The sequence below is a fragment of the Euprymna scolopes genome, chromosome 23 (genome assembly GCF_053919585.1).
Source record: "Euprymna scolopes isolate OS-2025 chromosome 23, ASM5391958v1, whole genome shotgun sequence".
Taxonomy (NCBI): Eukaryota; Metazoa; Mollusca; class Cephalopoda; order Sepiida; family Sepiolidae; genus Euprymna; species Euprymna scolopes.
Genome location: NC_136504.1, coordinates 66,988,953 through 67,016,770, shown reverse-complemented (window position 1 = coordinate 67,016,770; position 27,818 = coordinate 66,988,953). Strand labels below are relative to the sequence as shown.

The following is a 27,818-nucleotide window of genomic DNA, read 5'->3' as shown; positions in this document are numbered from 1 at the left end:
AAATGGTGTAAAAATAAATTATATATGCACACACTTTATATCTAAGAATATTGTAAGGATACCATCTTTGTTAATTGTTTCATTTTTAAACTGTTTACAAATATTTCTTCTCCAAAGCATGATTAGAAAATTTACTTACATGTTTGCTTTGCATTTATTTTGTAAGATCAATTTTTGAAAACCATATTCTTTCTTATAAACATTTTTAACTATTACATTTGTTTTTTAGGCTAAGTTATGTTTTTTCATTTCTTATAGTTTATAATAACTTATTAGTATGCATTTGATAATTTTTAATAAAAGTGGAGATATTGAAATATTTTACTCGGTTAAAAAACAAACAAACTGCATTTCTTAAACTTGTATTGTGATTCATTTAATTTTTAAAAACAAAACAGCTAAAATATGACAATGACAGCTAAAATATGAATATAACATTAACTTATAATGTTTCATATTTTTCTATTCTGAAAAATTATCTGAGCAGAGTATGCTAAATGGTAATTAATAATCACTAGATTTATATTCAAATAAATCATTCAACTCTTTTGTCGGGTCACAAAATTTGAATTTTCACTATAATTTTTAATTTCCATTTCTTTCTATTACTTATTATTTTGACACTGGTATTGTAGGCACCCTTATCAGGAAATACGGATTATTTTGACACTGGTATTGTAGGCACCCTTATCAGGAAATACGGATAATTCTAATTGCAGTTATTTTTGTAACTTTGCAAATTAACCCCATAGAGGAGCTAGATTTCCCACCCACTCTTCCCAGGAGAGCTATAAACTGATTTCATGTCTAACGTTGCAGTGTGAAGCAAATAATGTCTCACTGTTTCCAGTAAACACATTAACATGGCAGCCATTTAAAAATAATTCTTACCTAGACAAAGTATTTTCTGAAAGGCTTTAAATCGGATTACATTTTATTCTTCTTCACAATATACTTGAATAACCATGATAAAAACTGATAAACCAGAATCAAATATTGATTTTATATGAAGAAAATTATCAATGACAAAAAACAGTAAAAAGACTGATTTTATATATTAGACGCAGGACTAATAATTACAAAGTAAAGATACATAACGTTAACTATAAATTTTTGGTATAATTATCACATAAACATAATTTTTTTTTTTTTTTTTTTTAATATTTTAACAGTGATGGTTCAGAAGATCTTGTGAGCAGTTGGAAGAAACGTGATGAAGAAAGAAAAAAGGAGATTGAAAGGCTGGTGAAGCTTGATGAAGAAAGGTTTAAATTTTTTACATTTAATTATTGACTTTTAAACTTTCAACATGAATGATCGCACAAATTAATTTTTAAATTTTACAAAATGTGACATTTCATCTATTAACTCTTATTAAATTAAATGGGTATCAACTCTGAATATTTATGTAAAATAAAGTTACTATAGCACAGGCAAAACAATAACAAAGATGTTTATGGGTCTATGTAAAAGTTGTTTGAGCTTCTTTACTGGGGAATAGAAAAATACTCTTCAATGTCTTTTTGGCTTCTACTAAACTACTTCTATGGTGTTAAAATGTACTAGGTGGCTATCTAAAATCTAGTACTACTGTCCTTGCAAGCCTAGGATTAGTACTAATCGGCATATACAATGAACATTCCAGACAGCCATGGGCCATTTGTTATGATCTACAGCAATCATATACTGGTCGGAAATGAATTAAGAAATAAAAAATTTATATTTTTTAATGTAATGCAGAAAAATATAACATTCAATTCTTAAAATTTCAAAAGAATATACACACGCACACACAAATAAATGATCTATGACATTTGGAAGATTTGTCTTTCTAGTGTTACAATTTTTTTTTAAGAAGTGAAGCTTCTCTAGCTTAGGAAAAGCACTGGTTGTGCTAGGTCTCTCCATGTTAAACCAATTTTAATCTTTTGCAGTGAAGAAATGCTATTGGAATATACACACCTTTAACGAGATTAAATGATTTCTTTGCACAAATATTCACCTCTCTATTGATAAGTTGGCATAACAGGAAAAGCAGATCTATATTTTCATTTAGTGTTCTGATCTGTTCTGCTTGTTGCAGACTAAATCTGTCATAGTGAAAGCTGAAAATGCGCACAGAAAAAATATCCTAAGTCCGATTCTTGAATGTATTAAATATTCTCAAAAACACATGAATCGTGATAACCTAACACAAACAGTGCCAATCTTTTCTCTCTTTCTCTCACTGAACACTCAACATTGTTCAGCTGACGTGACTAGAGACAATCTCTTGAGGAGGAAAGTTCCTCATTTTTCATTTCAATGAGAATTCATCCTTCCAAAAGAATGCTCATTTGCATAAGTGAATTCTCATCATTGCACAAAAATAAGATTCTATCTTGTGAGCATATGGCATGATCCTCACTTTCTCATAGATCTACATGCTACTTGCTACGAATTAGTTTTGATTGTACAATCACAGCTGAGGCAAGATTGTTATTGGCAGATAGTTGAAAAGTGTGTGTATGCATGCCTTTTTTGCATTATAACTATAATCTGTATCCTAAATTTTGAAAATTTATTTATTTTTATGTTCACTTTTTTCAATTAAAAAAAACAAAAAAACATTTCAATTTTAATTTCTTTTAATTTATTCCATAGAAAAAAGCAGGAGGAGGAAGAGCGTATTCAAAAGGCTACAGAAGAAATGATGAGGGAGCGGGAGGAGCAAAAGGAAGAGGAAAATAATGAGGAAGAGGAAGAAAAATCACCTCCAAAAAAAGAAAAGGCCTCAGCTAAGAAAGAGAAACCCAAGAAAGAAATAAAGAAAAAGGCCAAAGAGGTTTGTTTTAAAAAATTTCAACATTTTAATTGGTTTTTAAACTTCCAGCATTTTAACTTTTTGGTTATAGTAAGTTAACGTACTTCCTAACTTCTGGTGTAGCGCTACCAGAAGCATTGGCAAGCCAAATCCATTCCTTCACTTTTTTTTTTCTTTCATATTTATATCTTCCCTGTGAATGTACTTTTTTGGCTCTCCCAACAAAGGAGGGATTGGCCTAGTAATTCACTTCTGTTCGTTCGTTCGTTTCATTTTGTCAATTACTGCGCCTTGGATTTTTAAAAAATTGTGCATCAACATTAGCCATGGTAAAAGTAAATTTTTCACTCGTGAAAGGGGATCCCGCCTGCTTGGCTTGTTTATTACATTTTCTGATTTTTCTTTTGTTATTTCATAATCATTGAAAAATTTTTTATTTTAATTAAGAATTATTGAACTTGTTTTCTTTTTTAGAATTATTGAAAACCTTTTAAAATCTTAGTAATGAACTATTTAGTTTAAAATAATGCCAGCTATGAAATTGTGCATCACCAAAACAGTAATGAAAGACTTATTAGACAAAACTTTGAACATGTTTAGTATAATGCAATGTAGCTTAATCACCAACAAACAAATCTGTTGAAAGTGTCCTCATCACAAAGGAGAATGAACATTCAATGCAGAAAGGGCAAAAAGATGTGTTGATAGGTATTGTTGGGCTTGCCCCAAGTTAAATTCAGGGATATGAGAGGGACTAACGATGCAAATATCAATAGTTATCTGCAAGTATTTCTCCGACGCCCAAGAATCCAAGCCAACTATTTTGAGAATATTAGGTATTGATAGGATTTTTTTTTTATGATGTTTAAAATTTTGTTATTTTGATTTCAATAATTTAATTTATTTTGATTTCATATATTTTATTTTCATACTTTCATAAACATATATTTATTATATAAATTCAAATAAAAAAGATTTTTTTAATTAAAAAAAAAATCTTTTTATAATTTCATAAACATATTTCTTATAAAATTTCGTTACTTGTACAGTCAAGACATTAAAAAATGAAAATATCGAAAAAAGTTTCAATTGTATCTATCGGTTATGGAACAAAGTTCTCCGGAAAAAAATTTCACTTAATTTCATCAAGTAGTTTTTATTTTACAGCGAAAAAACAATTTGTTATGATACCGAGCAAAATGTTTGATTTTTAGGAAAAAAAAAGCTAGTATTAAAGATGGGAAGGGGTGTCAGCGCTTTAACTGGAGTTATCTTCCTTTGGTATTTCTAAAATTCAAACAAATTTTTTTTTTTAATCCAAGATGGCTGCCTTCAACGCTCTCTCTCATAAAAACGTGTTTTTCCGCTGTAAAAAAAAACAAAAAAACTACTTGATTAAATTAAGTGAAATTTTTTTCCGGAGAACTTCGTTCTATAACGGATACATACAATTGAAATTTTTTTTGATATTTTCATTTTTTAATGTCTTGACTAAACTGTACAAGTACCAAAATTTCAAATAAAAAAAAAACTATTAAAATTTTTTTACTAAAAGTGAAAATAAAGACAAATTGTGTTATTTTTATCTGTATAATTTTGTTAATTTTTATTGTATACTTTTCAGTAATATCCTTTTCTTATATATTTTTTTATTTTTTTTAATAAATTGCTTCACAACAAAAATACTGAAGAACAATAAAAGTGAAGGAACTGATTTGATTTGTCACTGCTTCCAGTAGCAGACACTGGAAGTTAGAATGTACATTAGCCAACTTAACCAACGTTTTATTAAAGTAATGTTTTTTATTAATAATAAAAGAAAAAATAATTAATTATTTAGTGACCCTTCAAAATAATCATTTAAACCAGTTTTAAAATTCTTAATAAATTCTTATTTATTAAAATGTTTAACATTTTGGAAGCTATTTATATCCAATAATTTTAAAGAAAAAACATCTTAAAATTAGTTATCGTTTGAAAACAGTTATGTGCAATTATTATTTTAACAACTAAAGGATTCCATAATAATAAAATATAGTTAAAAAAAAATGTCTTTTTTGCTGCACCCAGCAAAAAAGAGAAAATGCATGTTTCTTATATGCTTAATTTTTCAATACTTGTGGATACATATTTTTAGGTGTTCCATTTTATGTGCAGATATAGAAATTATCTGGTTTGCCAACTGTAGAACATGCAACGTATAATTGTCTATGTCTCCTTTTCCAACATCAGGGGTGTATGTTCTAACATCCAGAGGTTGAAACCCAATTACAGGAGACTAGAACAGACCTATTATCCCTCAGCAAAACTGGCATTGAACAGACTATTTCCCTAGATGAGTTCGTAATTAAAGGATACTCTTAGTTAACCTCCAAATCTGACCCCCAAGACCACCATGGGCATGGAATATGTGCCTACATTAAAGATGGCTTTCCATGTAGTAAGGACATCTCCAGAGAAGATCCTAACTTACCCTATATGTGCTTCCGGGTTGCTCACACTGCTGCATTTATATTTGCACTCTATCGCCCGCACAACAGCTAACATTCACGTATGTGAGACTTCAGTGTTCACAATGTGGAATGGTTAACCCACTCGAACAAGACCGATGATGAGGGGAGGTTCTGTCACGATTTCTCTATTGCTTATAATCTTACTCAGATTGTTCACGAACCCACCCATGTGCCCAACACTGACGGGCAGTGTGCAAGTCTCCTAAACCTTTTTCTCACAACTTGCCCTGAGCTAGCTATGTTCAGCTTCCGTTCTTTCTCCACTGGGATCTTCCAACCACTTGTATCAGTTAAGATAAAATGAAATGACGTACCTCTCCATCGTACAGTATATAAATACTCTATGGCTGACTGGGATAGCTTCTGTGCATTTATGTCACATCTATCTCTGCATTCCATGTTTAAAAAGGATGTGTCCTCTACAGTATCAGACCTGACAGAATGGTTAATTGTAGGTATAGACCTTTTCATACCCTCTAAAAAGTTCCAGCAAAAACCTAACAGCCAGCCATGATTCTCTCCAGGATGTGCTGCTGCCATTGCACACAGAAATCACTTTTTCCATTGCTTCCAATGTGATAAAGCCGCTTTCAGGACTGCCAGCAACCACTGTAAAAAAGTAATAAAGAACGCAAGAGAGTTGTATGCTCAATCCGTAAAGTTCAAAGTAGCTAAGCAGAAGCTTGGTTCCCACCAGTTTTGACAAATAGTAAACAGAATCCTAAACAGAAGCGTGTGCTCTATCCCAACCATCATCAATGGACCTGAGGTAATCTCGTCAGCATCAGACAAAGCCAAACTCTGTGCCAAGAACTTTGTAGCTAATTCTACCCTTTGCGACCAAAGCCGCTAACGCTCAATATTTCCTACTGTATCAGAAAACACGCTATGCGACATACAAATATCTGTACGTGATGTTGCCAAGCTAATCAAAAACCTTGATGCCCTGACAGCTTTCCAATTATAGTGCTCACAAAACTTCGAGAACTAGTGCCCATACTTACAAAGCTGTTTTAGCATTGTCTTTGGGAGAATTGCTTCCCATTACTCTGGAAAATCTCATCAGTATGCCCTGTATTTAAGAATTCTAGTGATCAGTTATTTCCCTCTCAGTACAGGCCAATAAATCTCCTGTGCGTCATAAGTAAGTTGCTGGAATCTGTGTTAAATAGAGAAGTAGTCAACCATCTCAGCAAAAATAATCTTAGTGATAGGCAATATGTTTTTTTTTTCTGCTAGATCTACAGCAGATGTGCTTACAGTTATATCTCATAGGATTAGCGAATCTCACGACGGAGGTTTCCTTTCTAGGACAATTGCACTTGACATCAAAGGCCTTTGATAGGGTGTGGCATAAAGGTTTACTTCACAAGATCTCCAGCTACAGTAAATCTTAATTATTAAATCATTTCTCTCTGATAGGTTCATAAGAGTAGTAGTTGATGGGCAGAAATCAGAAGCTCACAGTATTAATGCTGGAGTCCCTCAGAGGTCCATCCTGGGCCCAACTCTTTTCCTGATCTACATTAATGATCTTCCAAATCACATCCTTACATCATTCGTAGACATTTATGCTAATGACACTACCATCTATGGTAGCACATCAAAGACCGTAAACGACCAAATTCTCTCTGATTCTCTCTCCTCTGATTTTGAGCACATGGTACAATGAGGAAAGAGGTGGCTGGTTACTTTTAATGCATAAAACTAAGCTTTTATCTTTCCATCATCAATGCTCTTATCCCCATCTGGCATCAATTGAAATGAATGGCTCTCATCTTAGGGAGGCTTCTTGTTTTGACAAGCTTCTGGGCTTCACCTTTACTCTTGATCTGAAATGATAACACCTACATCAATTCCATTGCCAAGGTCACTGACAAAATGATGGGATTCTTCTATCGATTCAGGAGATATTTATCTGCTGATGCAATTCTCTACCTATATAAGAGCCAGGTACGTCCAAGGACGGAGTATTGCTGTCACATCTGAGCAGGAACTGCTAAAAAGGACGTATCCTGCCTTGATAGAGTTCAAAATAGACTTTGTAGCCTAGTAGGGGATACCCTTTTTCTTCCCTGCAACCTCTTTCTCACAGAAGAGATGTTGCGAGTCTGTCTCTGCTTTATCATTATTTTCATGGCAAGTGCCCGTCTGAGCTCCAATCTATGGTCCCCTCTTGTTAAACTTTACGAGAAACACTCGTCTAGATCAATAATTTCCCCCACTCTTTATCTGTGCCTAAACCTAAATGTAGATTCCATGAACAAAGTTTCTTTCTTAGAACTGCACGCTTGTGGAACTGTCTTCCGTTTGACCGGTTTCCAACTGACTACAATATGGTTGTCTTCAAATCCAACGTAAACATGTTCTTGATGAGCTGTGTCACTTACTGTACACTCTTTAACCCTTATCCTCGAGTGACTTCTGGGCCTTAATAAGTGGTGATTCCTATGTTTAAAAAAAAAAAATCAGTGTGTAGATGTAAGTCACACGAATGTAAAACTTGTCCCTGAGCTTTGTTGATGGTGATTGCAAACACTAATCGAATTAGGAAGTGCAATCTCTAAAATTGAAATGGCATATTTGTTGGAATCATTCGATATTTGTTTGCTGATGACTGTTATTCTGGGATTTGACACATCACACTGCGTACACAACAGATTTGATATTCTGTGGGGCATTTTAACAAAGAGAAAGATAAATATTTTAAACCTTTGATGTTTACTAAAGACAAAAGGGAAAAGTATGGGGGATTAATTTTACTATGGATATGTATGTGAGTACCCATTGAAAAAATTTTAATTCATAAATTTAACCATTTTTTTTTTTTTTTTTTTAATTGAAAAACTTTTTAAAGGACAGCGTTTTAGCTCACTAAAATTGAGGTTATAGAGCTAATGTAACAGGCTTAAACTTTTCCCAGAAGACCATCTGTTAATTCTTTTAAAATTGGAAATCGATAATAATTCATTAAAAAAAAAGAAAAGAAAAAAATGTTTTGGTACAAGTCTAGAATTGCATTTCTGGCGACAATTTAAAGTCAAGAAAATGCAGAAATGTCTGTACAATTTACAAAAATGAAATAAAAATAATAATGTAATTTGATCAAGTAGTTTTTTTAACAAAATCAAATTTGACGACTGTAAGTCTTAGTCCACCATGATGAAATCCGATAAAATAAATAAGGGGAAATAACTCAATTCGAAGTGTAATCAACTTTATTTCCAATGGTGTAGTAGTAAAATCACTAAAACTCGTAATTTTTTTTTTTAGTAAAAACAATATTTGATCAATTTGCATATTTTTTGGAATATGACAATTTTGTACTGTGATAAGATCAAAGATTTTTCAGTATTTTTGTTTTTTAATAAGTGTAATTATGAACTTACACCATTTTTTTATACAAATAAATATGCTTATTTTTCCACATTTGTTAAGAGAAAAAATATTACTTTCAAATAAAATAAATGATAATATCTGTTAACATTTTTATCGAATAAATGTTTACATGTTTAATGTAAAATATTTTTAATACATCTAATTACATTAGTATAATAAATAGGAAAAACAAAACTAAGTAAATATTTAATAAAAAAAAGTTTTGTGTATTCTGCATTCATTCATTACTGTGAAAATGAATATATTTAAAAGAATAGGTAAAAATATGCAAAAAATTACATGTGATATATTCATGAGAGTAAAAGAACATGTTATGCTTAATGAAAATTACAATTTTTCGGCAGTTGTCATAGAATTTTCCTTTCTAAGTTTTTTTTTTTTTTTTTTTTTTTTTTTTTTTTTTTTTTTTTGTAATGTTAAATTATAAGATTGACTGTAAAGGTAAAAAAGGAATATTCAGTGTTTTTATTCTGTTTTAAACTTTGAAGCAGTATTGATTTAAGTGTCCAAAATTCTTGTCTGAACACATGAATGAATCTCTTTAAAAGAGCCAACATGAGCATCTTAAACCATAAAAAAAAATTGTTAAAATAGTACATTATGCCAATTTTGTTTGCATGAAAGTTAATGTTTTATTGACAATTCAATAAAAGAAAAAACAACAATTAAAAACGAACAAATCTTTTTAAAATATTTATGTAGTGGAAGGCCATCAAAGAAGAAATGTTAAAGAAAGGGTGGAGGGAGCAAAGCATGACCGAAAACATGTCACATTCATTGCAAATTGACTGGTCTCAAAACATTTTTAAAAAAATATTTTTTTAATATTAAGTATGTATAAACATGCATGTATGTGATTTAAATGCTATAGCAAAATTTCAAAGCAATCATTAAAGTAGTTTTCTTTTTAATTTTTTTTTAAAGATTATTTGCCTAGTAACAAACGAACAAGTATATAAATCTTAAATTTTAGACATTTCTATAATTAAAATCATGTCATGGATTTTGATCAAAATTGGAATAAGGATACATTATGATTTTTAATTTTCATTTTGATACAACCGTAACTATGATGATCTCCATTATTTTCCTCCAAATTGGAAATATTTTCAAATTTACACTATTACAGAATTTGCGTTACTTTCACCCAACTCTTTTTAAGAAGAATCACTTAAGGAAATTGTTTTTAATTTGATACTATTATAACTATGATGAGGATCTGTTATTTTCCTCAAAATTGGGAATATTTTCAAATTTTCACCAGCTATGAGCAAAGAGCTCCACTTTGTGAATGCTGTGGTAAAGTCAAGGGTTAAGGGGGTAAACCCTGACAAAAAATCCTGATTGAAGTCCCGCTAGGCAGATGGTGAAGCACTGCAGCACTTTTCTGGCAACTCCTGCAACCATATTGATTTGTCTTTTCGTCGGTTTTCATCTGCAATGCTGAGAGGGAGACCCTGGCAGCTGGGCAAACCTACATTTTCTTATCCCTTGCCCAGGACTGCATCTAGAGAGACAACTCCAGTTTTGACTTTATAGTTACAGCAGATGCTGCAGTGCAACAGACTACATTGAGAATGATATAGTCTCCTTAGACCAGGGGGTTGCCATCAATCTTCTAAAGGGGAAATAAAACTAATGTAAAACTATTCTATTTAGAGCGGATTTATTTTACCTGTTAGAGGAATTATATATAGAAGTAAAAAGAATTACGAGAAGTAATAAAGAGAAAAAACTCTGGCAATACTGAATAGATAGAGCTTATAAATAAATTTTTAAAATGTGATCACCTATACAGAGCACATCTGTTTTTGTTTTTTTCCTAACAATTTTAGTTTATCATTTTAATTTTCTTCTTCTTTTTTTTTTTTTTCACTTACTAGGAACCAACTCCTAATAAAGGTCGTCGGAAAAGTAAAAAGGCAGAATCTGATTCTGAAACTGAAGATAAAAAATCTTCTGAAGAGAAAAAAGATTCTGAAACAGAAAGCAAGACTCCTACAAATGAGAAAAGCGAGGATGTTGTGAAAGCTGATGAATCTAAGACTGAAACAACTCCTGGTTCCCCTCCTCCTACCCCTGTTTCTACACCTGCCGTAACAAAAGAAGAAGGAGGTAGTGGTGAGGAGAAGGAGGAAGAAGAAGAGGAGGACGAGGAGGAGGTAATAATTACCCCAAAGAGAAGAAGAGGTGCTCCGCCAAAACGGAAGAGGGAAATCCTAGAAGAGGATGACAGTGAAGGTGATGATGACCGAGGAGATGAAGATGTGCCCGACAGTAAAAAGAAAGATAAAACCCAAAGCCTTCAGAATGAGAAAGTTAAAAACAAAGCAACAGAAAATAAGAATAAAAGGGTAATTTTTTTTTATATTTTTGCTGAATACATATTGAATCCTCATTTTTATTTCCTAACATAAAATTATCTTTTCTTTCATAAATCTTAATAAGGTTCAAAGCACAAAAATATAAAATGTTATTTTTAAATTTATAGCAATCATCGTAATCATATTTGTGATTTTGTGAATGTCTACATGAAATCTGGATGTTTCATCAGTGATTATTTTTTCAAAAATATTAAAATAAGATTTAAATTCTTGATCAGACACAGTGATTCAATATATGGTCATTAAAAGTGTAAAGATATTTGAATTTAACAAACACTAAAAAAAGATGGCAGAAAATGAATTTATTTTTCTCGGAAGATAACGTAAACATACAAGTTCATCTACTGGAAGCACACATCCACCAAGCTGTTTCTCAGTTTCACCATAACCCTGACATGATGCTATGCCTTGTCAAAGGGCAGTCTCTGATTTTGTCTAGCACTGCTTATTTTGTGTATTCGAAACTGATTTCTGTATCAAGTGGCTCTTCCTCTATTCACAACCTAGAGAGCTGATGGATATAAGTTCTTATATTTATACCAGGCTGTGCTGATGACTTTGCAATTTTTGCTGAGACAACTAAAAATAAAAAAAGTAGACACTATCTCAAAATGATAAATTGTATAAGGCTTCTTGTCAACATAAGAATACAGAACACATTCTCCTTAATCAATATGGAGATATCTGTAAAGTTGTAAAACAAAATTGCACAGTGAACTAAATGTTCGAATCAACAAAGCCTGAACTGGGCTAGATAAAAGTTATCTGGAAGTCAATTCTTCCTATCAAGATACAACTTAATTTTGAAGCAATTGTTACATCTGTTCTGATATATGGAAGTAACATCTTGATTTTTATCAAAAGATTGGAGAAGAAAAATGGTGTACATTAGAATGCTAAAAGCTGCTCTTAACAACTAGAGGCAGCACTCCACAAGAGAGTAACTCTACGGATATCTTCTGATTTCAGCCCTGATCAAAGAAAGACTAGATTTATTGGTCACGGTTAGGAATCTAAGGATAAAATCATCAGCAGCATTCTTTTGTGGATGTCAAAACAAGGATGTGGCTCAGTGGGGAGACCATACAGAGCAAACATCAAACAGCAGATAACTCACAATGCACTTATGATGACCTACTTGGTGTGATGGAGGATAAAGCAAGATGATGTGCGAGTCAGGAGGATGCATGACACTGTAATGATTTGATATGTGTATGTAATTAGCCATATCTACTTTTACACTGCCCAGGAAAAGTTGAGTAATCACAGAAACTACTGTTCCCAGCTCTGAACCGTGTATTCCATTAATTTTTTTCATAAATAATAATCTATAAACTTTTGATTAAAAAAGAAATCTATTTTCTTAAAAGCTATGATTTCTTGAAATATAATTCTTTTTATGCTTGCAGAACAAAACACAAGAAGAAAGTAAAGCTAAAGCAAAAGATAACAAAAAGGAAAAATTGAAAGAAAAGGTTAATAAAGAGGTAAATTATAAAAATTCCCCTCATCATGAATATATTTTGATATTTGTGCCATGTTGGGGAGGTGAGTGTCATGTTCAATGTTAGTGTTGTTAGCTTCTCCTTCCACTTACACACTCACTAGAATTTTTTTTTCCCCCCCACAAAATCATAAATTCAGTTTGATATGTTTATCTTCATAAAGTTAAGTATTTTTATGTATTTGTATATACAAGATTCACTTCTAAACTAATGAACCCATCATTATGAACTTTGGAACCTAGTTCAAGTGTGGGCTATGTTTAGTTCAATATAACTTTATGTGAAGGGGTTGAGAGGGCGCGCTGTAAAAATCAGATACTTCCAATATTTATAAGAATTAGATTAATAAATATCCTCCATGTTTCATCTTTGAGGTGTCCTGAAGGGTTTTAATATAGGCACAACCTCCCATTTCTAAATTCAAAGATTTCAGATTTTCATTGAATTGAATTGATCTATAGTAATTAGCACCAATTGAGAATTCCTTAAATTTTAGACATTGCCTGGAATCAAATTCAACTAATAAATTTTGATCAAAATTAAAATGATTCTAGACTTAGGGTTAGTATCATATCTTCGTTTTGTTCTTTGTAAGAACATGAAAGTATGGTATGAAAGATCTCAGAAGCTGGACTGAAAGGAAGACTACCCGTCTTCATCAACAACTTCATTAACAATAAACTTTGATGTCTGTGTAGGAACATGCCTCTCGGACATTAAGGAACAGGAAATAGGAGTTCCACAGAAGTATTTTGTCTGTAACATTATTTAACCTAAAAATCAACAATATCATTGGATGCATAAACCAATGTGTGGATTGTTCACTATATGTCAATTATTTTCTAATTGCATACAGCTCAAGGCATACCCACATAATTGAGCATTAACTTCAACAATGCATCGACCAATAAAAAAAATGGACAACTGAGAATGAGTTCAAATTTTCCACTGACAAAACAAAATGCATGCGTTTTTGTCAGCTTAGAAAACTGCACCCAGATCCAGTTTTAAAAGAAAAACTGGAGGATACCCAGATTCCTGTTGTAGATGAACAAAAAAACAACTTACATTCATCCCTCACATCAAACACCTAAAAAATATATGTAACAATACTCTCCAGCTAATGCAAGTCATTGTCCACACAGATTGGGAAGCTGACAAACTCTATTGAAATTATATAGATCACTAGTGTTATCAAAACTAGATTATGGCAGCTTCCATTTACGGTGCCACCAGAAAGTCTTAGATAAAGACATTAGACACCGTTCAGCATCAGGGCCTCACTCTTGTACTGGGAGCCTTCCAAACTTCCCCCATCAATAGTCTCTATGCAGAAGCCAATGAACCCCCATTATCAATTTGAAGCAACAAACTAATCTTACAATACTTGACCAAAATTCTTTCTTGTCCAGATAATACTGTCTACAACTGTATTGCAAACCCACTAGATTACTCTCTTTATAATAGGAAAAAATCACAACCAACAAATCCAACCCATAACTGCATCTTCAATACCAAAACCTATTTGACCCAAAAGTACAACCTTTTGATCTCTCTATGAAACCACTAGTGGAAGACGCAGGTATCAGAATCCATAATGTTAACCAACTAAGCTTTCCATCCTGGCTGCTAAAATAGTCTGAAATTATCCTTAAACTAAAAAAGCTCCCAAAAAATCAAACTCATCCACTAAACTGTCAAGAAAAACTCCTTAACATTAAGGAAAAATACGCCTGACTTCACCTACAACAAATTTATAATTTTTTCAGATTGCATATCAGTATTCAAATCCTTAAAGAACCAAAACTTAAATAACCTACTACTCGTTAACCTATTACAAAGAATACACTCTTTCACAAAACAAAAATATCAAATTCTGTTGGGATCCCCAGTTATTTTTTAATTCATGGCAATGAAAAAGCCAACATACATACCAAAAACGCACTAAAACTCAATGTAAGCAATATAATTCCACATTCAGACTACAAAGAACTAATTAATAATCTTATTACGATGAAATGGCAAGAACAATGGAATAATTGTCAAATTAAACCCTCAATAGAAGAATGGTTACCAGATTTCAGAAAATTTCAAGGAGGAAGTGGCTTTGTCCTGCATTTGCATAGTATGCACGCACATAACCCACTCTTTTCCTCTAGAATGTTTGGCATGTCAAGAACCTTTTACGGCAAAACACTTTCTTTTTTTTCCACCCCAAACAAGGCACGTTACCACTTTGATGTAGGGGGTTACTATCAGGGACATAATTTGCGGGGGTACTATGTAAGGAGTTTAGCAGCAAGATGTCTGTTTACATTACACTTGAACTTCTGCATGTCAGTACAGTTGGGGAAGCAGGAAACCGGAAGAGAATTCCAAAGTCCTGCAGTTCTGGGGAAGAAGCTATTAGAGTAAAAGGCTTTCTTACATCTAGGGATCTCAACTGTATAGGGGTGGGACTTTGCTGCTTGTCAGGTTTGTTGGGAGTATTTTTGTCGAGAGGGTACAAGGGCTTGTAGTTTGTTAGAGCATCCACCATTAAAATACTTGTAAAACGTCAGTGGGACAGGGGCTGAAGTTTAGATAACAGTTCGGGACCTATTAGGTTGGCTACTCTCTTTTGGACCCTATCCAGGAACGAGAAACTAGTAGCAGATGCACCAGCTCAAATGTGACAGCAGTACTCGATACATGGGCGAATGGTGGCTTTGTAGAGGTACAGGATACTTTCAGGCGTAAATAACTATCTAGCACGATAGAGAAAGCCCACCTTCTTTGCAGCAGCCTTAGCAATAATCTCAATGTATCTATTCCAACTCATGTTTCCTGTGAACGTTAAGCCAAGGAGCTTGAACGAAGTGCTTTCAGGTAAAGTATCTCTAGCCATAGCTATTGGTGGTTGGTAAGGTTTCATGTAATTATTAAAGGAAACAAGCTTTGTCTTGGCAGCATTGAACATTACCATCCATTTTTGACCTCATTCCACTACAGACTGAAAGTCTTCCTCTAGGGTTTTGGCCATTACCTTAGATATGTGCTCATTAGTTTTCCCCATGTGCCTGCTATAGAGCGTGGTGTCGTCAGCAAATATACCCATCTCAGAGACAATTTTATCAGGTAAATCATTTATGAATATCAGAAATAACGAAGGCCCCAGAATGATCCCTGAGGCACACCTGTATTTATATCAAATTGTTTGGATGTACGCTCATCGAGGACAACCTGGATTCTTTTCTCATTTAAGAAGGATCTAATTATGCTAAGTAATACCATAGGATTTTATTTTCATGAGAAGACCATCGTGCCATACCCTGTCAAAAGCCTTAGATACATCAAGGGCTACTGCTCTCCCCTCCCCTTCCTTATCCAGTGCTTGGTATAAACGTTCAGAGATTACAGTTAAAATATCTGCAGTAGAACGGGCTTGCCTAAATCATGGTGGTGGTCTGACAGAAGTTTAGCAGCTGTTAGATGTTGGATTAGAGCTTGATTAATTAAGGACTCAAATATTTTTGCGAAAAGAGGGAGGAGGCTAATTGGACGATAATTTAATGGGTCAGTTCTTTCGCCAGAGTTTTTGTAAACTGGTACCACAGAAGCAGTTTTCCAGCAGCCAGGAAAGCAAGATTCTTAAGGCATTTGTTAAAGAGTTTAGAGAGAACAGGAGCGACCTCAGCAGAGCATTTTTTTAATAACACAGCCGGGATAAGGCCAGGTTCACATGCTTTTGAGGTGTCTAGGTTTTTTACAATATCATGTACTTGGGAAGGTGTGATCTTCAGATCATCTAGCATAGTTTCTGTCCGCAGAGGAAAATTAAGGAGGGAATGGCTAGCTGGGTCCAAGGTAGAGTTTGAGGCAAACTGACGGGCAAGCATGTTAACTTTCTCAGTTGCCCAGGCAAACAACCTCATGATTGTTTGATAGTGGGGATATTGTCGATAGCCCATTATTTACTACACTATTGTAGATTTTCCAGAAATCATGAGTTCCTAATTTTTGCGCTTCAATGCGTTTCCTGGTGGTTTCAATATATTTACTCTTAGCTGTTGTTACTTCTTTCTTGCAATTATTTCTAGCTTCTATATACTTTGTCTGTTTCTACAGGACTTATGTCGGATAAATGTACGGTATGCATGTTGCCTCTGAGCAATGGCAGCTGCGCATGTAGAAGTAAACCATTGGGGAGAGTGGGGTTTACTATAGAACTTCTGTGTAGGAACATGTGCTTCAATTGCTGCTTTGAACCATTCAGTAGTCTCATTTGCGCACTGTTCTGCTGGAAGAGAAAAGATATTTCCCCATGGGCAGTCTGATGTGATCTCTAATGGCATTCCAGTCAGCCTTATTGTAGCACAGTGTCGTTTTGAACAATGGCTCTTCAACTTGGGTTCGGGAGTTTAGAGTAATGTCTCATTATTACAGCCTGATCAGCATTCCCGAGTGGTTAATGAGCATTTGTTACACAATCCTCAGGAACAGTTGTCAGAAATAGATCCAAAAGTGAGGCTTGCTGGTCCTAGCGATCTGGGAGACTGGTCGGGAATGTTACTGTCTGTGTCCGGGAATGGGATATAGCAGTTATGGATGACACTACCAGCTGTGTCAGTGTAGTTAGAAAAGCCAAGCCAATTTCTGTGGTTTTGGAGTGTGGTGATCTCGCGCATATCCGGCAAAATTTTTACAATGTCAACAATAGAAAAGAACCATTTTAAAAAAAAATACTAACATTTCTGAAAAAAGTAAATTTATACAAAAGAATATAATTTTAACTCAATCCCCCCCCCCCCCCCCAAAAAAAAACACCTCACCTAATGATGCAAAAAAAAAAGGCTGGCTTGATTTGCTAAATAAGTTACAATAACTAACATGACAAAAAAAAAAAAAAATACAAATTACGGAATTCGGCATTAAATAAAAAAAAAAAAGGAAAAAAGGTTGATATTCTGTAAAACCAAACCAAAACTTTCTCCATCAAACTATTTTTCCAAAGATTTTTTTTTTTTTTTTTTTTTTACAAAAGTTAGGAAGGAGTGATCAGCGAAACAAAAATGTAAGACTCCTTGGTAGGTGCAGCTAAATTCAATTAAATAATGATAAAATTAAAATATATTTTATTTAGTTTGCCATGAAGTTTTGCATTATCCATGCTGCTTTTGTATATAATATGTTGCTATTAAGTGATGTTAGTCTTTCTTCCAACTAAAATTTTCATTTTATTAGGAAAAGACAAAGGAGAAAAAGGCTGACAAATCCTCCGGAAGTGGATCTAGCAGCAGCCATAAACCAGCAACACCATCTGCTGCTGAAAGCAAGGATTCTGCCGATGAAGATGATGAGATACGCAGGAAAAAAATGGAAAGAGATCGAAGAATGTAAATTGAATTTTTTTTTTTTTTTTTTTTTTTGTTTGAAAATATCAAAATTTGTCTTTTAAGCTATAATTATTTTAAAGTACAGAAAATTTTTACATTTTTTTCTAACTAGAATATTATAGATTTTAAAGGCATTTTGCCATAATATTAGCAATGATGTTGTTTTTTCAGCATGCACACTTCAGCTGTACATGAAAGTTTTAGATGATGGGAGGAAGCGCAAATGTTGTAAATAAAGGGTGAATGAAGAGGAAGTGCTGGGAGAATGGAATTATTTAAAAATAAAGTCTATTACATCACAATGTATTCCAACTTTCTGAAATCCTTTGTAAAAACATGATTATCAGCTAATGTCAAAGCTAAGTTATATATTTCATAATATATATGTAACGAATATAAAGTAAACAGATCAGAATTTAAACATCAGTATTTCTGTAACTAATCCTAGTGTTTTTCTTTTAGTCTAGGAAATGTGGGTAATGCTTTTAACGTTTACACCTTTTATTTTGTTAATTTTCTTGTAATTATTTATATCAAACACATTTAACAACTGAAATATTTTGAACAAAAAGTCTCTATGTAGCTAACAATTAAAAGTGCATGTTAGTATTTATATTTGCTTGTAGAACAATGAATTTCATTCAATATTCAAGAAATATTTGGTAACTTTTTTTCTTTTGTAACAAGACATTTTTTAAGTGTCTCACATATCTTCAATTGATCACGCAACTAAAGATGAAAATTATTACTTCAATTTTCTTATCCTTTTTTTATCTCTTCCTTTTCTATTGTCTTTTTAGTTTAAGAAAAGGGTGGCACAATCTAATTACAGCTATAATTTTTACATATTTAATACTAAAAATAGCTTTTGTGCAAAGCTTGCTTGCCTCTGTCACAACTTAATATTTTTTATATTAGTGTTAAGTTGGTTAATATTACAATCACAATGCCATGAAAAAGCATTGTGGCAGCAGATGAAGTCCGTGATCAACCATATTATGTGAACATTCTATTTGAAATCTACGTGTTCGATTCTGTTGTTTGTCTGGGAATCAAGCTAGAATAAAAGGGGTGCTCATCTAAATGAAGGAACACCTTTTATTGTTGGAGTAAACATTTCTTGGCACAACTTACAGAATTCATATTTTATACATTAAAAGTTACTAATGATTGCATGCAGATGAGCAAAAAACCTCTGGTATACTGTCAGTTCTTTTTTAAGTAAATAGAATTTCAATATATAGTATTTATTTTTTTTACTCATCTCTGCATTAAATAAAAGTATTAAGCAAGATCTTACTTTTGTATTGTTCTTCCTTCTACAAACTTAAATTTCTTATATACACATTAAATAATGCTTCAAGCAAACTACTTCAACCTATTACATAACTTATTTTTTTATGTACTATTAATAAAATATTTACTGAAATCCAAAACTAAAATAACTAAAACTTAAACAAATCCTATCACTTAAAAAAAAAATTTCCCGGCCAAATAACCAACAATAACAAGCAAGGGAGATCACTCTAAAAACTTATCACAAATGAACAGAATTCTTATATCTCCATACAAAGGAAATAACACTACATAGGAATATATCTTGCCCTGATCAATGCCTAGTAAATATAGCTAGTTACATGATACAGTTGCAGGTGTTACCACATGATTTATTTTTGTATGAAAACTATCACAACAAAATGTTGCTTTTCTTTTGTTTTGTGGATTAAGATTTTTTTTTTCTACAGAATTGAAAAGGAAGAAGAAAAGGAAAGAAAGAAAAAAGAAAAGTATGAAAAAAAGAAAAAAGAAAAAATCCAATGTAAGTGTTTCCATTTTAAAATCTTACTCTAATTTATTTAGATTTCATTATTAAAACAAATTTTGTAGTCATTTTGAAAATTTGTAGCAAAGACCATCCCAAATTAATACTGGATAGAAAGAAACTGTATGTAAATCTATCAGATAAACGTTGAATATAAAGATATTGAATAGCTCACTCGGACATTAAATGTTAGTTCTTTGTCCCAGCTGCTATAGCATTAGCATATCATATAAGTTTTAAAAACGTGAGAAAAAAGATATTAAACTTGATGTGTGAAAATGTTTTCACATTAGAGAGTGGATGACAGGAAATTGAAAAAATGAACAACCAGTGACAACAAAGTGTTCCTAAGCAAGATCATGTTCACTAAAGGCCATTCCTACACAGTAAACACGAGTTAGTTGAGAAGATAGCTGGACTGGATAGAAGAGACGGTGAGCATAAAACTGAACTCATCCTCTCTAAATGCGATAAGTCACATTCTACATGCATGGTATTTGTTTTATTTCTTCCTTATAACCACAGATGCTCATACGTTCACATATTAACTTTGAATTGCTGTCCTTATGCAAGCAGACTCAATAGCCTATATGACACTTGGGGAAAATGTCAACAACGGCCAAATTTTTTAATGTTCAAGGATGCTGAGATGAAACCAAACAAATGTGTATTGGTAAGTTCTGAGACTTGCCAAAACATATAATTTCATAATGATTGGTCAAGTGATGTGGATGCTAGATAGTGACAAATTTGACCAAAAGCATAAGAAAGTTCAGATTGACTTAAAAGCCGAAAAAAAAGATTGGAATGAAATTGTTAGCAACGTAACATTAAATAAGTTAATGAATATGAAGTGTGAAAGTTTTAACTTGGATTAACTTTAAAATGAAATTTGTTCTCTTTTGGAATTTTTAAGATAAGGATAGATCAAACTACTATTGTCATTTTATTTTTACAACATTTATACAAGTTTTAATTTGAAATTCTATAATGACTTGAGTTCAATATAAATATTCTCAAGATGCACCTGAACAAGATCGGAGGTTAGATTAACTGAAATGTTGTAAAAATAAGAACTAAGATGGAAATGGTAGCCTGAATAATCCAAATAATACAAAAAAAAACACTTTCATTTCTCATTTAATATGCAAAAAATATTTTCTTTCAGTTTTACAAACAGAATCAACATTGATACAAATGGATCTGGAAATCAAGAAATCTTTAGTAATAGATAAAACGGTAAGTATTGTCATTGGTTTTTAGATTAAATTAAAAATGTTACATTTATTCAATAGCCTTTTCTTCTTTTTTTTTTTTTCATTTTGTTCAAGCTGGGAATGTGGCATACCAGATGCAAGACATTCACCCGCTATCTTATATATTCCAACAGAGATCTTTTTAAGATTCTAACCGTCCCTTTAAGTGTAATTATTTGAATCTCTCATACACTTAGTTCACCGGGTATATTTGTCAGGTAGTTTTTAAAATTATTTTTCATGAGTCCAGTTGTCCTTATAATTACTGGAATGATGGAGATCTTTCTAAGATTTCAGTTCTTTTCATGTCATGCATAAGACCTTGGTGTTTTATCTTTTTTCTTTCAGCTCTGTTTAACCCAGCATCATCAGAGACAGTAACTTTTACTAAGGTTGCTTCTTTCTGCTTTTTGTCTTGCATCACTTTGTCAGGTTTAATAGTCTCCTTTAGAAATTGCATAGTCATAATGGATGGTGTATGACGTATTTCCAACTGTTCTTTCTGTTATGTTCCTAGGACTTGCTACTACATTCGATATTCAATGTTTTACAGATCATCCAGTGGAGATATTTACACATTCCATTGTGCCGCATCATATAGTAGCCATCCCTTAACAGCATCTTACAGCTGGATTTCAGGTGGCTTACACTCTCTACTTTTGTGTGGCAGAATTTGCACTTGTTATCATTGCTGAAACCACTGATCTTCTTAAAAGCATTTGTCATTAAGCCTTGATCTTAGGTAGCTTTTATAATCATCTCCTGATTATAGTGGTTTGATCCTTTTTTAGCCAGTTTATTCCTTATCTATATCTTCCTTATCTATATCTGGGTGAATTCCCCCAGAAAATTTTGCTGTTGGTTGGTCCATTCTTCCAGTTTTTTTAAATGGACGTTCTTGGTATATTTTTGGTGATTCCTTTGGGCTATTTCCATAGCAAACTTGTTTTCTGATTCTGTCTTATTTGTAAGACTGTCTTGTTCAAAATGTTTGACCAGTTCTGTGATGGAAATGTTCTGCTGTCTCTTCTTTCATGATGTTAATGTGTCATCTTAAGTTTAGGATTTGGGCAGTTCATAAGATATTGCCTAGTGCTCACAATAATGGCACGATGCATATGATCAATCTCTGAGAGACCCATACCTCCTGCTTCTCTGTGCAGATACATTTTCCATGTTTTAGTGTCTAGTTTGTTTGTCTCTTTGTGACCAGTCAACAATGCCAAGGTTGTATGTTATCACAGACATGGTTAGTTGGTTAATAGCATGCACCTTGTTTTCATTTGTAAGTTCTGTTTTACACCTTTTCCTTATACGGCATATATATTCACTACCAATTTTTTCTCATCTTGGCATGCTGAATTGAATTGGTGTCTTCTATGCCAAACTATTTGTATTTTTCCTGATGCTCTACGTCCTTGATACCAGTATCTTCATCAAACTGTATGTTTTCCATTTTGATCTTCTTCCCAGCTCTGGAGCAGTTGGCACATTTACCTAAACCAAATTTTATTTCTCTATCTCTGGAGAAGTTATGTACGACCTGCAAGAACTGAATTAAGCCGGTATCAGAGTTGACATACAGCTTCAGGTCATCCATGAAGAGCAGGTGGTTGACTCTTTTGTTTGGGTTTTATTGGCAGCTCTGGCTCAGATTGTAGGCACTCCGGTTTTTATTGAGTAGTTTATTTACTGGATCTGTTACTAGGCAGAAAAATAAAGAAGATAGACTATCCCCTTGAAAGATTTCTTTTCTGATCTTTATGCTAGGGATTTTTACAGTTTCGTTAGTGTGTTACTTTGAAGCAAGATTAGAGGTGGATATGTAAAAATTGAGGCAAAATAGATTTCCATAAGGATGGATTAAGCAGAAAAGTGGAAATTGTCATTAGAAGTGAAATAATTAGAATTAGTCCTACATGTCAGAATATTGCATTACAAATACCAATGAGAGGGGAGAAAGATTTAATCAGCTTATCCCTAGTGACTTCCAAGCTGATTAAATCTTTCTCTTTCCCCCACCCCCCTCACTGCTCAGCTTTTGATTTCATACATCATCATACATATGATAAAGTCTATTTAAACAGAAAACTTTAATCTTTGTTTGTGTCTCTCTTTTGTGATGACTACAATCAAGTACATTTAGTTCTACTTGATAAAAGGTAATGATAACTTTGTATAGGAATTGGCTAGCTACTGGTACAATGCTTCTGTCTAAAAATAAGTCTTATAATTTTAGAAATATGTTTAACATAGATTTCTTTCAAAATTCATAACCTCTCTAAACATTAAGTATATTTTACACATTATCGGAAATATAAACATTTTAAAATAAAGTGATGTTTGTCTTTTAAAATAAAGATTTAAAGTATATATTGTGTTTTAGGATGTGGATAAGTGCATTGCTATCATGGAAGATTTGGAAGCCTTACCTGTAACACAGGTAATGCTTAAGAAGAACCCCGACATAATGAACACAATAAAAAAAGTAAGTTGTCTTTTATTTAATTCCTACTTTTTTTTTCCTTTTTTTTGGAAATTCACTAATTGTCAGGTTTTGAAACTTTTTTTTTCTGAATATCTACAAATGTCTATAATATTATCCATTTTAAACAGTGTTGTACATATGTTTCACTAAAATATAGACATTTTGACATTATAAAAATAAATGAATTTGGTGTTGAGCCATTGTCTATTTTAGTTTGAAAATTAATTTCTGGTTGTAACTAAAGATGCTCAGTAATATATTTGAAGTTGTTAATTAGTCATACTTTGTTGTTTGAGATCAAGACAAGAATAAAGATCTCAATCGGCTGAGAAAATCAAAAGCACAGATTTTAATAAACACCTGTTTGACCTTAACCTTTGCACAGGTCTCTAAACAAATATAAAATAAGACATGTCCAGATTTTCACGACTAAAATTTATTTTTTATGTAGAGTGTGTGTGTATATATATATATATATATATATATACATACATACATTTACAAAACATTTTTAATAAAACTATTTAAACCAAATAGGAGGTAAGTTTTTAATGTTAGGAGTGAAACATATTTAAACAAAATATATGCTTTATATATATATATATATATATATAATCTCAATCCAGAGTGCTTAATTTTTAGGAGTTTGTTTCTTCCTAAATGGGACACTGTGGATTGGAATAGTGGGTTTTCCAGATTTAAAAATAAAATGCCAGGCATTACAGTTAAATACACTGCATATCAAATTATTAACGAGTTTACATTTTTTTTAAATATTTAAGGAACGAGTGAATAAAAATCCATGAAACTTTGAGAAAGTGCTTACAATATGATTCAGCTACTCCAGTCAGAAAATAAAAGTATTTTAAGCAGTATTAGCGAAACTATGGCAAAAGATAGGAATAGCTTTTGATTTCAGTGTGTCAAGTTATTAACGAGGTTGAGAAAAAAAAAAACACAATATACCCATAACGTGTTTATTGAAATACTTTTCAAACATTAAATGAACTAGGAAAAATCCTTAGAACACAATAACTATATAGCAATTTCTACATTGACATAATGAGTAGGGGATATGCGATTCTTTTTTATGAATGACTTGTAAAAGATGTTGGTCCACAGAATTAGTCAAATTTGTGATTTTTGCCAACAGTTATTCCTCGCGATACCTCTTGGAGAGCATCCCACAACTCATCTTTGCTCTTAAATTGGCGTCCACTTGCATAGAGGCGTCGCTTCATGATACTCCAAAAGTTTCTCAATTGGGTTCAAATCTGGTGAATTCGCACGCTACTCCATCTTCCGTAGCCCAGAGAACCTCAGCTGTTGCAAATACTCTTTGCTTTTGTTTGCTGCATGCGAGGGAGCATTATCCTGCATAAAAATAATGGTTCTTCTGAATGTCAACCTTTACTTCTTCAGCCATGGTTCAAAATGCTCCTTCAGAAAAGCTATGTAAGCATTTAACATAATTTTTACGCCTTCTGGGACTCTCCATAGGCCAACTAAAGTACCACCGACAATCCCAGACCAAATCATTATCCCACCACCACCTAAAGTACCTTCGATAATCATTATTCCAACACTGATTACAATGTCGTCCAACTCCAGCCATCTGGGCCATCAAGAGTGACACGTACTTCATTCGTGAACAAAACTTTGGAAAAATCCGTTTTCCTGTTGTCCTCTGCCCATTTTAATCGGTTTTGTATGTGATGTTGCTTTTATGGAGGCTTTGTCACAGGCTTAACAGACTTTGCCACTTCTTTCAGAAGGCGACATCGAGTACTTTTTGAGACATTCTTCAATCCAGCTTGGTCAAAGATTTCTCAACTTGTCTGCCCAGGGTTCTTAACAACTTCATGTTTAATTTGGAGTTGAGAACGGCATGAAAGAACTCTAGATTTACCTTTATCAGCTCTCTAACGTACCTTTGCAGGATCCTTGACAAAATTCTTCAGTTTGATGGTACCTTCCTATCATTTTTGATATTTCGAGGGTAGTTTTACCTTTTGCTAGCTGTTCTGTAATAGTACTCTTTTTCAGAACTACTCAAACCACCTTTACGGCCCATTTTATTGACGAAACAAACTGCCTTTTAATAATTTGACACACCTCAAATACTGTGGATCCAGCAATTACAATGGCAAGTTGTTTACATTGCGTGAAACAGTACAAAAATTTCACAGTATGTGCAGGTCAGCATTGCCAACGTTTCCGAAGCTTTTGATACGAAATTACTGGTAAGTTTCTGAAACTGATGAAAAATGTTATCTCGTTAATAATTTGACATGCAGTGTAGTTTAATTAAAAAGTTTTGGGTGAAAATGTGATAGAGTACTAACTATGATGACATCCTCCATCTATGCCAACACTTCAAACGCTGTAAATGACCAAGTTCTCTCTTATTCTCTCTTCTTTGATCGTAAGCACATAGTACAATGGGGAAAGAGGTGGTAGGTTAATTTTAATGCATCTAAGACCAAGCTACTATCTTTACATCTTGGTGCTACCAGATCAGGCCAATCTGAATATTGGCTTCCTGACGCAAATACACTGTACATTAAAACATTGTTGGTTTCTCCTCTAAACCTTTGCAAAACTTAATCATGTTCTGCAAAAAAAATAAACGAAGGGAAAACAAAAAAAGGAAAGCTTGGGAGGTAATATACACAAACACCTACATATAAACATTTAACTCCTCAAATACCAGAGACAATCAATATAGGTTATGAAAGAATCAAAGTAGAACAATACATTCCAAACCCACTTCAATGCTATAAATGGCAAAAGTTTGGGCATAACAAAAACCAGTGCCAAAGAAACTAACATGTAGAAAATGTAGTCAAAAAGATCCAAATCACAAAGAAGACTGTTCTAATGAAATGTACAAACTGCCTAGAAAATCACCCCTTTCGCTCGAGAAATTGCAAAATACACAAGCAAGAGAAAGAAATTCTGACAATAAACTACCCCCCCCCAAAAAAAACAAAAACAAAAAACAAACATGAGCTTCTAAGGAGCCCGTAAAGAAGTAACAAATTACACCAAAAACACATACACAACAATAACCCAATAAGCAAACAAAATACACAACTACAATGGTCTAAACCAACCTTCAGAAACCCCAAACATAACAAAAGAACTAAAAAATATACTCAAAGAATTGGAATTCTTTTTATTTGAACTAAAATAAATCTTAACAGCCAAATAAAAATCAGAAATGAACAACCCAGCACAAATGGAAACAAAACAAAGGAAATCCAAAAAATTAGAGAATCAACCACTAAAGAAACTACACACACTCCAAAAATGTGACAGATTCAAATCATTAACAAGGACGAAAGCAGATGTTAAAAATAAACCACAACACCGGGAAAAATGGAAATAGTACAAGGAAACAAAAAAACCTGTTTCCAAAAACCATAACAACAAACAAAAAAAAAGAATTAGTATTAACTGAAAACGAAAATAGATTTGAACTAATTGAACCTGTTAGCCAAGAAAGATCGGCAAGACAGAGTAAATCAAAAAGCCCCAGACCAAAACAAAAAAAAAATTTGTCACCAGGGACACTTTCCATCAAGAGACAGACCCTCTACTTCTAAAGAGATGGAGATTGATATAAAAAATTTTCATGGATAAAAATGAAGAAAAAAAATTCTTTTTAAAAAAAAAAAGAAAAAAAAAAGACACATGCTAAAAAACGAGAACCTCAAGAACAACTGATTGATGACAGCAAGCTATAAAAAATATCTAAAGGAAACAAGAATTATAGAAGAACCATTAGAAACCTAAATAACTCATAAGAATACAAAGGGGTTAATAGCCAACTTTAAGATAGATCACCAAAAACCTTATCATACAAATGAATAAAAAAAAAATACAGTGGAATTGCAGAGAGGCAAAACCAAATTATGAAGAAATGGAACATATAATAGTGAAACCCTGCTTAAAGAAACGGACGATATTGCCTTCAACGGATACGACCAAACAAATAGATAAGAGATAATCAACCAATAGGTGGCATCTCAATTATAATAAAAAAAGATATCACATATGAAATTACAACTCCAAACAAACCTTCAAGCAATAGCAATTAAAGCTTCACTCCAACGACCAACAACTATTTGTTTGATCTACATTCCACTTAAATACAAACTAAATAAAACCAAAATTTAAGATCTTATAAAACAACTCAGAAAAGTTAACAAATTAAATACAATGTTAGCTTTCACCAATATACTAAAAGAAATAGCAATCAAAACAATCC

At 32.7% G+C, this 27,818-nt stretch overlaps 1 protein-coding gene across 1 annotated transcript in view; it reads left to right on the top strand.

Annotated features, from left to right (window-relative positions):
• Positions 1-27,818, top strand: part of LOC145245967 (uncharacterized) — a 163,415-nt gene that overhangs the window by 121,379 nt on the left and 14,218 nt on the right. Inside the window, exons 9-16 of the mRNA XM_080107747.1 lie at positions 1,173-1,265; positions 2,644-2,824; positions 10,599-11,069; positions 12,509-12,586; positions 17,828-17,979; positions 19,725-19,798; positions 20,970-21,040; positions 23,444-23,545. Of these exons, the coding sequence (XP_079963873.1) occupies positions 1,173-1,265; positions 2,644-2,824; positions 10,599-11,069; positions 12,509-12,586; positions 17,828-17,979; positions 19,725-19,798; positions 20,970-21,040; positions 23,444-23,545 (1,222 nt within the window). The remainder of the gene's footprint in view (positions 1-1,172; positions 1,266-2,643; positions 2,825-10,598; positions 11,070-12,508; positions 12,587-17,827; positions 17,980-19,724; positions 19,799-20,969; positions 21,041-23,443; positions 23,546-27,818) is intronic.